Raw genomic sequence first — 12,517 nt, forward strand, 5'->3', positions numbered from 1 at the left:
CCTGGGCGGAGCAGCCGGGCCTCAGGGCCCAGGACTGGTGGCCCTGGGCGGAGCAGCCGGGCCTCAGGGCGCAGGACTGGTGGCCCTGGGCGGAGCAGCCGGGCCTCAGGGCGCAGGACTGGTGGCCCTGGGCGGAGCAGCCGGGCCTCAGGGCCCAGGACTGGTGGCCCTGAGCGGAGCAGCCGGGCCTCAGGGCCCAGGACTGGTGGCCCTGGGCGGAGCAGCCGGGCCTCAGGGCGCAGGACTGGTGGCCCTGAGCGGAGCAGCCGGGCCTCAGGGTGCAGGCGTGTTCTCGTCGTTGCCTGACAGGCCCTTCCTGCTGCCTCAACAATCAGCTACAGATCACTGATCGCCGGTGATTCTTCCTGCAGCTGCAGTTCATGACTTTGTGGGACAGAAATCTGTCCCGGTGTTGGTTTTACGTAACGAACAAGTGGAAGGTCGCTGTCGCGCCCCTGAGATACAAAATATGGTCACAAAAAAAACCACTTTGAAGTCGTCAGTGTGCTTCAAACGAACTTCCTGTCAGATCTTCTAAAAGAGGTCATTCCTGTTCCCAGGGTCCCGTGTGACCCACATTTACATGGCACATAATGGGAACATGACAGAGGGTCCCACGTTCCCTAGTTCTAGGGTTGGGGGGTTGGGGAACTTAGCTCCTGTCTAAAAGCATCTGAGCCTCTTTCTAAAGTCAGAATCAAAGGTTCTGTGTCCAATCATTTTCTAACTGTCATAAACGGATAAACCAACAGTCACGCCCACTTAGCTTTACGCATTCAGAGTCAGAAACACTTTATTGATCGAGGGGAAACTCTGTTACAGCAGCTCGCTGTCAGTCGGTCACACAGGAACAGGAATATAACACAGGTCAGACAGATCAGCTACACGGCGAGTATAAGTATAAAATAAGTGTGAAGTACAAAGTGGGTTTACCGGTTGATGATAATAATATGGTATAAAAGCATGCAAATCAGCTACATTAGCGTTATGTTCTAGAAGCAGCTATGCCATGCTAATGTTAGCATGTAGCTAATGTTTAGCAATATATGCTAATGAGAATGCCTACGCTAACATGTTAACACGAATTCAGTGCCATCTTATCACTAATAGTAAGGAGAGAAGCACTGCTGTGCACGGGGTAGCTCTACTTAGCTTTACTCTAATACTAAAGTTTGCATTAGTGTTAAAAGTGTTTGTGGTAGCATAGCATACATTTAGCATGCTAATATGCAGAGTGCAAAGTATAGAGGGTCTCAGACCTAACTGACACCAACGACCGCCTGAGAACCTCAAAATTACATTTTTGGACAGTTTCAAACATTTAACAAATCATTTAGCAGACTTAACATAATGAACAACATTGACAGCATCGGTTTATATTCGAGCAGTTGAATATAAACTAAATAAAGTTCTGCTTGATGTGAAAACTCAGATGTTTTATGTACAGCGATCTCAAAGTTTGCTTCAGACAAACCGGACGTAAACCAGTAAACCAGACTCCAAAAGGCTTCGTTAAACAGCATAAACAAAGTCTTACTCAGAAAATTTATTAAAACACAAAGTAACTGTTACACCTAGAAAAGGGTCTCCAATACAAGTATTATCGAAAAACATGCAACAGACATCAACCGCTCAAAGAGACCTACAGTATGTGCAAAGTATCAATATTGGCTATTTAATGCGTTTGAGCTGCTGCCACATGAGTCCACATAAAGTAATTATAAACATAAAGTAAACATCAACTAATCCATATGAAAAAGTCCTAATTTCTGCACATTTTTAAAAATGGACAAATGTTCAGTAACATTTTAAACTTGTCTTTACAGTAACATGTAATATTTTTTCATGGCACGCTTGATGTTTGTGTCTCTGGTTCTGTTCCAGAAGTCCGAAAACCTCATTCAGAATCCGACTGACGTGAGTAACAACGCTGATAACTAAAAATCCAGCCTTGCAACAAAACCTTACTCAACAGTCGTCATGTGTTTAGATCAGGACTGTAAATTTTAAAAAAGAACTATTATCATTGTTTATTAAATACGTTTGTTTTTAGTGGCCTTCAAATCTACACTACCACGGTGGTACATTTTCATGGGAGCTGTAGTTTTTTGTATTCTAACAACATAATCGTTTAAGTTAAATCACAAAAGCTTCGATATCTAATAGCACAAATATAAAGTGCTTGTCTTTTTGTTAATTTGTCTGAGAATATGGACAGTAAACATTCAGCAACACGCTTAATTTTTTCACAAAGACCGATGAAAGAAATGCTGAATGCGAGATTGTCTCGAGTTACAGAAGCTAGACAGGAAGTGATGTCTTTGGATTTCTATCTACAGTGCATGCTGTAAAACATACTCACGTTAGCTTACATTAGCATGTTAAGATAAGCTAATGTTTGCATTATGGTTAACAGATTTTGAGTTAGCATAAACTCTTTGTCAGGTTTTAGTTGTGTCTGGACTTGAGTGCACATTAGCTGTTGAGCTAACCCTGCTACACATTTACATTGATGTTGTTAAATGTGTGTTGATTAATGTGTACTGTCCCCTAAAGATAAACAAAAACAGTTACCATGTTATTATGCTAGCATGTAGTAACATGTTATGTTGCATGCAAGCATTAAAGCTAGCCAATATCAGCTAACACAAGGTGCTAATGTTAGCAAAATGAGAATTTGGTCCTTAGTTTAAGAAGTATCTTGTTGGTTGTTGTAGGCACCAGATTCAAATTTATGTGATCCCCAGAGTGATCAGGATTCATCCTCTGAGGACCACGAACATCTTAACAAAATTTCATGACAATCCATCCAATAGTTGTTGAGATATTTCAGTCTGAACCAAAGTGGTGGACTGACTGACACACCGCTAACTGATGATGGCTTAAAATCCATCAAAACCTACAGTAACAGACTCATGAGCATTTTTACAGTCAAGGAGGGAAGTCAGAGGAGTGAACTGAAGGAAACATGGGACTGACACTTCAGTTAAAGAAATAATTCCAGATGTACCAAGATAAGGCACTTAATCAGATCCAGCCTGTTCAGACCAGGACCGCACCGGTTCATGGTTTCTCTACTGAGCGGCCAGTTTCTGCACCTCGGCCACGGAGACGAAGCGTGGACGACGACGAACTCTCCTCTTGGTGTTGTGTTTGGGGTTCCTCTGGTACATGTCTGCAATGAACAAGATCAGAGAGCAAAATCAGTGCAGAAGAGTGTCTCCTCAGTTTCAGCTGCTGGTCAACAAAAAACAGACGGGGACATCCAAAACACTCAGCTCAGACATTATAAATAGTTCTGTCACAGGAATAACATACCAAGAACAAACCTCATCATTTTGAATTTAAAAGGTTTTCAAGCTTATTTGAAAGTATTAACTACACTTCAAAAAGCTTTCATTATTTCTGTAAATTCACAAAACTAACTTAACTGGAGGACTCAGCTGTCTTGAATCCAGATTTACCTGTCATGACTTAGGACTTGTTCTGGGACTTGACTTGGGGATTGCCAATCTTGACTTGGGACCTGACTTTACAAGTGACTCGGTACAAACTTATCTTGACCTGGGATGTGACTTGATACTTGTCTTGGGACTTATCTCTCTTGACGTGACACTTGATTTGGGACTTACCTGTCATTACTTGAGACATGGGACTCACTTACCTGTCTTGACTTGGAATTTGTCTTTGGGACATATCTGTCTTGGCTCTGGACCTGACTTTGGACTTGTCTTGGAACCTTCCTGTCTTAACTTGGGGATTGGCAATGTTGATTTGGGATTTGATTTAGGAAGTGAGTTGGGACTAACTTGTCTTGAGTCTTACCCTTCATGACTTCGGACTGGATCTGTCTTTACTTGGGTCTTGGAACTTGATTGGGTGTTATCTGTCTTGAACTGGGATTGGATATGGGACCTACCTCTCTTGACTTGACTTTGGACTAGTCTTAGGACCTGACGTAGGACGTGACTTGGGACTGACTTGTCTTGACTCACGATTTGATTTTTGGGACTTGTTGATCCAGACTTGGGATTTGACTCTGGGCTTACCTGTCTTGACTCTGGACTTCTTGGCCAAGACTTACATGTGACTTGTAAAACACTGACTTAGTTCCCCCTCTGACAGGAGGTGACAGGAAGTCGTACCTTTGAAGCTGATGACGTACTGTCTTTGGCCTTTTACCACTTTGACTTCAGCTGTTCTGTCAGACAGAAACAAATCCTCCAGAGTCCGCGATGTCACTGATGTGGTGCGCTGCTTTTCATCCTGAGGAAGGAAGGGGTGGTTAGCACACTAACATGCCAATATTACGGTCCCAGTCGGCATTGATTTGATGATTTACAGGTCAAAAGACACCTAATCCTTCAGGTTAAAACTGGCCTCTGGAGCGAGTCCCCACCGGAGCTGCAACTAGAACCACTCCTGAACTCCTAAACCTTCAAACCTTCATCTTTAAACTTCCCCCAGCGGTCCGACTCACCGGCTGTCCGTACTCCATCCAGTTCCCGTGGTCCCCCTTGTAGTACCACAGCCACTGAGTTGTCAGGATGTAGTGAGGCGGCTTTGTTACCGAGGAAACCGTGGAGAGACGGCGAACGGGCTGCGACTCCTGACTCATCGTCAGGAAGTTGACGGGCTGATCGCCGCAGCTGAAAACAGAGAAAGAAGTTTCAGTCGGCGCCTCGTCAACAGCAGATTATCTTCATACCTGGACAAAGGTGAGACGTGACCTCTGACCTCTGTGTCTTAGACGGGTCACAGAAATCTCGCTCGATGTCCTCCATGTTCTGCAGGTCTGTCCAGGTGACACCATCAAACACCTCCCACTTGTAGGGCAGGTGGAAGTGGACACAGCGGCACTCGTCTACACAAAGAGAGGCGGGAAACTCAAAACACAAGAACTTAAAATGTGAAAACTTACAAGACATCTATTAAAAAAAACAATTTAAATCCGCCTGTGTGCCAAAATCACACAGACTACAAATCATCACATCATCTGCTGACGAGTACATGAACCAGAAACTTTCTTTTCTGGATCGTTATTGATGTAAAACACTGACAAACAAATTAATAAGGTAATGACATAAAACACAAATTTCGCAAGTTTAAGATTACCAAGAAATTAAAAGAAAAAAAAAATCTAAATTAAACCCAAAATGTCACAATGGATATTGGAGAGAGGCTTTCTACGGCCTTGTGTAATTATTGTAACCCATTCAAAAGACAAAACATTATATTTAAAAAGGAAAAATCTCTCTTTCAGAAGGAAACATCATTTATGTGTAAATAAAGATCAATTTAGAAGAAACATTTAGAAACTGAGAGCTATTGTATGAAAGTTACATTTCTGTATACAAAATGTGAATTTTCTAAATATAAAATACATGTTTTGTATGTATTGTAAAAAAAAGAAGACATTACTCCATTTTACTGGATACTAACTGTAGTAGTTTGCTTTTTTTCCAGTTAGTTTAAAATATATTAATACATTTAACCATTTTGAAGTAACTTTGCAGCTGTATTTTGTGTATAGAGAATGCCGTCCCACAATTCCTTGCGGCAGCGACGCACCATTGTAGTTTCCCCACGTAAATGTAGAAACAACAGAGCTCCTGTTTCAGGCTTGTGACACGATCCAAATCGTATGGAAGTCCCTGCACGACCGGCTCCAAATCCATAAATATAGATTTTTAGATTTCTTCTCTTGCTGATGGCTCAACTTTCTCTCCTTGTATATTCCTTTTATGTTATTTTATTATTTCAACATTTCAATCTGGTTTGTGTTTGTTTTTATTTTCAACAACGTCTATTTCATTGTTACTTCAGAGTAATTGATGGTTAAATGTAGAAACTGAAAACATGCTTTCTTGTTTTGGACAGGAAACCTTAACTTGAATTGTGAAGCACTGAGTTTGTCACTGGACTTATCTTCTATGTGTTATAAATAAAGTTGGTTTAAAAAAAGGTCCTTATGAATTCTCCATCGCAGCTTTCCGTCGAGGTCGAGGTGAAGTGTTTAGGGAAAGACAGGAAGTCATGTTTTGCCTGCAGCCACTGAGATACGAAGAGTCTAAACGTTGGCGCTCTGCTGCCATCCAGTGGATTTTAAAGGGAACTGCAGGACGAGCGGACGTCAGAATCAGAAGCATCAGATGAAGAAGAAGAGATGAAACTGAACTCACCTTGAAACTTGCAGCTGTTTCTGATGAAGTGCAGACAGATGTTTGTGTCGCCGCTCTGATCGGCACGTTTACACAAAGAATCGGGAATTTTCTCTGACAGAAACACAAAGAGTTGATTGTTTTAGAGTGTAGATGCGTGAGCGGAACACCTGTGGAGCTTTAAACAGGTGTGACCAGGTGTGTTGTTGTCACCTGTGGAGGCGGCAGCAGCGGCCAGATGGTGGATGTTCCTGTAGATGAAGGGCAGCGCCTGGATGACGTCTCCGCTCAGCCCTCTCTCCTCCAACATGTGGCGGCCATGTTGGTCGATGGCGTGCTGTCGATTACACTTGAGTCCGAACATGCAGTCGCCCTGAACGAAGTGCTGACACAGGTGAACCTTGGTGCAGTTCTCCTGGAAGGTGCAGCCGCCGTGAGGACCCGAGCCTTTGTTATAGTGCAAACACACCTGAGGGAAGAAGACGTACAGACGTCACACCTGAGTCGACGACACCTGAAGGACGGACCAATGAAAACTTCCGAGAACAGAAAATGTTTTCTTGTAATTACGTGATTTCAGAATTACAGCAAAAGACATTTATGAGTTTTCATTTGAGACGAACCTCGTAATTATTAGATAAAGTTTTCTCATAATCATGAAATTTCACAATTACGAGTTGAGATCTTGTAATTCTGAGAGTTTGAGTTAGTTTCGTCGTTATTGTGACATGAATCCCGAGATTATTATATAGTTTTCTTATAATTCTGAAAACTCGGAATCACAATATAAAGACATGTAGATCTTTAAGAGTCACTGATCCGATAATTACGAGATCTTTTCACGTAATTTCGAGTTCTTGGATCTGCGGGATAAAAATATTATACTTATCAGAAAGTTGAAATATGAGAATTCTTATAACTTAATGATGGAAATATTGTATTTCTTTGTAATTATGGGATGTTAAGTCATTACAAGAAAACACGTAAATGTTTTTCGTTGGTTATCGTGAAGTAAACGAACCTGACAGAGCAAAGCGTTGTCCTTTACCTGGACACTGTTACATTTTTATTTCTTTGGGTTTTGTTCTTTTTTCTTTATTACTTTAACTTCCTGTTTAAAACTCGGGCTCTTCGGGATTCTTCTTCCCCCTCTCCGGACTTTTTCATTGTTACTGCGTTAACACATGAAGCCTGTTCTGACATTTGCATCATCCAATCAGATTGCAGGATCCTCATCTTTGTTCCCATCCACAGAAAGCAGGACAGAAGCTACTCTGGTCCGTCCGTCTCCGGGAGACAGAAACAAGAGTGAAATGAGAGAAAACACAGAAGCAGAAGGAACAAACTGAATGAAAACGTCTCAGTGTCTTCAGATACCAAAATATTTAAGACTGAATAAAGTCCACTGATCATATACTGTGTGATATCTGTTCGATGTTATTAAAGGTCTGTTGTTTCTGGGACAGCGCTCCCCGGTGGACAGACTCGGTAATGGCGACATGAGGCTCGAGGAGTCAGAGCTGAAAATACGTGTTGAATAAAGAATTTATGGCTGCAACTAACGATTATCTTCACTCAGGTGCGTGAGGTGGGTCAGGTGGGTCAGGTGCTGCAGTTGCGTGAAGTGCGTGAGGTGCGTCAGGTGCGTCAGGTGGGTCAGGTGCTGCAGTTGCGTGAAGTGTGTGAGGTGCGTCAGGTGCGTGAGGTGGGTCAGGTGCGTGAGGTGCGTCAGGTGCGTGAGGTGGGTCAGGTGCGTGAGGTGGGTCAGGTGCGTGAGGTGCGTCAGGTGGGTCAGGTGCGTGAGGTGCGTCAGGTGGGTCAGGTGGGTCAGGTGGGTCAGGTGGGTCAGGTGCTGCAGTTGCGTGAAGTGCGTGAGGTGCGTCAGGTGCGTGAGGTGCGTGAGGTGCGTCAGGTGCGTGAGGTGGGTCAGGTGCGTGAGGTGCGTCAGGTGGGTCAGGTGCGTGAGGTGCGTGAGGTGCGTCAGGTGCGTGAGGTGCGTCAGGTGCGTGAGGTGGGTCAGGTGCGTGAGGTGCGTCAGGTGCGTGAGGTGGGTCAGGTGCGTGAGGTGGGTCAGGTGCGTGAGGTGCGTGAGGTGGGTCAGGTGCGTGAGGTGCGTCAGGTGGGTCAGGTGCGTGAGGTGCGTCAGGTGGGTCAGGTGCGTCAGGTGGGTCAGGTGCTGCAGTTGCGTGAAGTGCGTGAGGTGCGTCAGGTGCGTGAGGTGCGTCAGGTGCGTGAGGTGCGTCAGGTGCGTGAGGTGGGTCAGGTGCGTGAGGTGCGTCAGGTGGGTCAGGTGCGTGAGGTGCGTGAGGTGCGTCAGGTGGGTGAGGTGCGTCAGGTGCGTCAGGTGCGTGAGGTGCGTCAGGTGCGTGAAGTGCGTGAGGTGCGTCAGGTGCGTGAGGTGCGTCAGGTGCGTGAGGTGCGTCAGGTGCGTGAGGTGCGTCAGGTGGGTCAGGTGCGTGAGGTGCGTCAGGTGGGTCAGGTGCGTGAGGTGCGTCAGGTGCGTCAGGTGCGTCAGGTGGGTCAGGTGCGTGAGGTGCGTCAGGTGCGTGAGGTGCGTCAGGTGCGTGAGGTGGGTCAGGTGCGTGAGGTGCGTCAGGTGGGTCAGGTGCGTGAGGTGCGTCAGGTGCGTGAGGTGCGTCAGGTGCGTCAGTGTCTGTTTTGGTTTCTGAAACCAGGATGTGATGTTTACATGCACAATGTGTAACCAGGATTCTCTAAAAACCAGATCGACATACTAATGTCCATGTAAACACACTTAATGTGGAGTTCCCGCTAAAGCTGCTCGCCACACGCCTGAGGAGGATCCTCAGCACCCGGGTCAGGATGTCTGCAAACAGACGCTGCTGCTGAGATTTTAAATGTATTTCTGGCGCTTCGAGCTCCACGAGCCGAGCGCCATGTAGCCCCGTTATATTCAGACGTGCAGACGTCTCCAGAACTCTGCAGCTCACAGCGAGACTATCAGGTGATAAACAGCTGTACAGGTGAGACGAGGACGCTGTCGCTTTAAGCTCTTCATCTCCAGAGCGAACAAAACACCTGTAGTGACGGAGCAGCTTTCAGCCACCTGCTGCACTTCAGATGGCTAACCAGAAATAATGCAGCCTTTTACTCGTGTGAGTCCAGGGAGCCATCAGCTGTCCATAAACACCTGAAACACACCTGAAACATTTCTCCACGGACATTGACGGTTGTCAGGTGTGTCGCAGGTGAGTCAGGTGTGTGTGTGTGTGTGTGTGTTACCTCTGGCAGCAGCGCAGGGTCGTTCTGCAGCAGCAGCAGGAACAGCTGGTCTTCGTTGAGCTCGTGCAGCGTACACTCTCTCAGTAATCGATAGTTGTGATCTGAACGAATGTCGTGGGAGAATTTGCACGACTTCCTGCGACGAGCAACGGCAACGTTAACGAGATCAGTTTGAGATCAATCAGAGTCCCAGTTAAATAAATCAGTGCTGAAATATTTATCAATTTAAATGGTTTAATGTTTCAGTCAATAATATATAATCTATAATAACAAGTTATATATAATATAACTAATAATCTGGCTGCACAAACATGCTCACTGTTTCTTTTCCAGCTCAAATTTATTCTGAAAAGCTGAAGGTGTGTCACCTGGCTCCAGCTTTGTTTCATTACTCTGTAAATCAGCTGTTTCGTGACGTCACTGTGATGTCATCATCATCATCAGTTAAACAAAACACTGAATATATTAATTACAGTGATAAATGATGAAGATGATCTGCAGCTTCACTTTCTGTTTCCTTGAGTTTCGTTTTGTCTCTTTACTGCTGCAGGAAGTCTGTATCCCTCCGCAGCGGAGGGGACACGGTAAATAGTCCGCACTCATTAAGACAATAAATAATAATAAAACCACGTGAGCAGTGAATTATGAGCTGAATAAAGTCTGTGTATCTACATGTTTTCATGTATTCATGTTACGGATGTTTCTGCTCGCATCTGCGTGTAAATGAGCACCAACTCCGGTATTTTGGGCCGAACTTGCTGTTTTCTGACTGCGACACTGACACACCTGAGCGCGTGCGCGCGACTCACCTGCCTTTGCCGAACCTGCAGTTTCCGTAGATGAAGAACTTGCAGAGGTGCAGCTGTTGACAGTCCCCGCCCTGCTCCCGGCCGAGCCCGCTGCACTCCTCCCGGCAGTACCTGCTGCACAGCCGCAGGGAGGTTTTGGCGACCACCGCGCAGTCCTCCACCCGCTCCCCGCCGCCCCCCGCCGGGCCGCGCACCAGCAGAAAGCGGGGGCAGCGCTGGATGATGAAGCAGAACTCTTCTTCGGTGATGTTGCAGCGCTGCAGCAGCTTCCGGTGCAGCTGCAGCAGCTGCATGGCTCCTCGGCTGCTGCACAGGAAGCCGGTGGCCAGCTGGACCTCTCTGCTGTAGACAGACATGTCTCCCGCTCAGCGGCCCGTCAGCGACTGCTGTCTGCTGGGGAGGACCGACAGGTACATCCCAGCGTCACTTCCGCTCCCAGACTGTCACAATAAAAGCGCTCTTTCAGATAGCTTGTGGACAGTTTACTGTGTAAGTGCTGACAGCCAATCACAACAGCTGTTACTGTGTTGTCGTCTGATGAAACGTCACAGCTGGTCGTGATGTCACTTTTAAAACCCTTTTTTAAATCTTATTTCATGTTATTTCACTTTAACTCATTTATTATTTACTCATCATGGTGTTTATTTCTGATTTATTTTTATTTACTGTGATTTATTTTCGCTCGCCTTCATTATTTTAGTTTATTTTGGTTAACATCACTATTCATAGATATTTTTCAGCTCTCTATTAAAACCCATCGACGGGGACGATTTCAGACATGAATCCAAATACTAAAACATTGATGATTAGCTCTTTAAATATATGTACAAATATATGAAACTGCAGTGTTAGTTCATATTTTATATCAATTATCCAGCAGGAAGTGACACGCGCACTTTCAGGAAGAGAAGAAGAGAGAAAACAGAGTCGAAGCTAAAAGGAAAAATAAAATGTGGACAAATGTCCAAATATGTATTATTATGGATCGATCATCAGACTAGTTAAATAATGAATATGTAATAATTAATCATGTTTTTAATCAAAGAACATTATTTCAGCTTTTAATTTGCTGAATGTTAATCACTTTTTACCGTTTAATACCCATTTCCTGTAATGACGTCGACTCCTGATTCAGTTTATTCAGACTTCTGATATAATATCTACAATGTATGAATGCAGTTACATCATCAGAGATCTTGTAATCACTTTAAATTGATGATCAGCACTGGCCATAAATATTCTGATCAAGCGTATCGGTCTTTGTTTTCATTATTTACTTCCTCAAACCTGGTTTCAGCCAGCAAACTCCACTTGGCTCCAAACTTGGGGTGAAGAGTAAACAAAGTCAGGATACCACAACACCCCAAGACCACACCCCGCGATACTTAAAGGTTGGACAAAACAACCAACATACTGACAACTTAGCAATTCCCAGAGCCCAGAAGCAGCCTTTCTCTTCGCCCTCCACCCACGGATCTTCTACATTCTTCTTGTGTTCAATATCCTACTAATAATGTTGACAATGTAAACAACATCGGGCACAACAGAATGTGGGCCCAGCAAATTAATAGTTCAGGCGGTGTCAGAGAGGAGGATGCTGGGTAAACTACCTGCCATCTTGGACAGCGTCTCCCACCCGCTCCATGACGTGCTGGTCAAACAAAGGAGCACCTTCAGCGGAAGACTCATCCTCCCACAATGCACCACAGAGCGCCACAGGAAGTCATTCCTGCCTGTGGCCATCAGACTCTTTAACTCCTCCCTCTAAGTGTCAGTCTGTTTGACCCGAAGTCACTAAACTGGACATTGATCATTAACATCTCTGCTATACTTGAATAATTGTGCAATATTCTGTGTACTACTCTTTTCCGTGCAATATTTAGTTTTCCCATGTTAGTGTTTCCTATTTATTGACATTGATATTATATACCTCCACTACTGCTGTGCAATATCGTAATAATCTCAATAAGCTACACTTGACTAGACAGTACATGCACCACTGCTTATCACATTACTTATTTTATTACATTGTATTATTATACTGTATTATAATCATCAACCGGTAAACCCACTTTGTACTTCACACTTATTTTATTTTATACTTATACCCACCTGGTACTTCATGTATTATCTGACCTGTTTTATAGTTTTTATAGTGTATTATATTGTTTGCTAGCACTTTCTCCTGTGTGCACTGACGTAAAGGCGAGCTGCTGTAACAAAGAGTTTCCCTTCAGGATCAATAAAGTGTTTCTGATTCTGGTTCTGATTCTGAACCATCGGATGTCTGGAGCATTATGCACC

At 44.5% G+C, this 12,517-nt stretch overlaps 1 protein-coding gene across 1 annotated transcript; it reads right to left on the reverse strand.

The window, feature by feature from the left end:
- Positions 1-1,531: 1,531 nt before the first annotated feature.
- Positions 1,532-10,664, reverse strand: parp12b (poly (ADP-ribose) polymerase family, member 12b). Its single transcript, XM_044186193.1, has 8 exons — positions 10,214-10,664; positions 9,405-9,540; positions 6,375-6,630; positions 6,183-6,275; positions 4,738-4,864; positions 4,481-4,649; positions 4,146-4,266; positions 1,532-3,175 (listed from the first exon to the last, which is right to left on the reverse strand). Exons 1-8 carry the CDS (start codon positions 10,567-10,569, stop codon positions 3,075-3,077), a joined length of 1,359 nt encoding a protein of 452 aa, XP_044042128.1. The 5' UTR covers positions 10,570-10,664; the 3' UTR covers positions 1,532-3,074.
- Between the last annotated feature and the right edge of the window lie 1,853 nt (positions 10,665-12,517).

This window comes from Siniperca chuatsi, linkage group LG23 (genome assembly GCF_020085105.1).
Source record: "Siniperca chuatsi isolate FFG_IHB_CAS linkage group LG23, ASM2008510v1, whole genome shotgun sequence".
NCBI lineage: Eukaryota > Metazoa > Chordata > Actinopteri > Centrarchiformes > Sinipercidae > Siniperca > Siniperca chuatsi.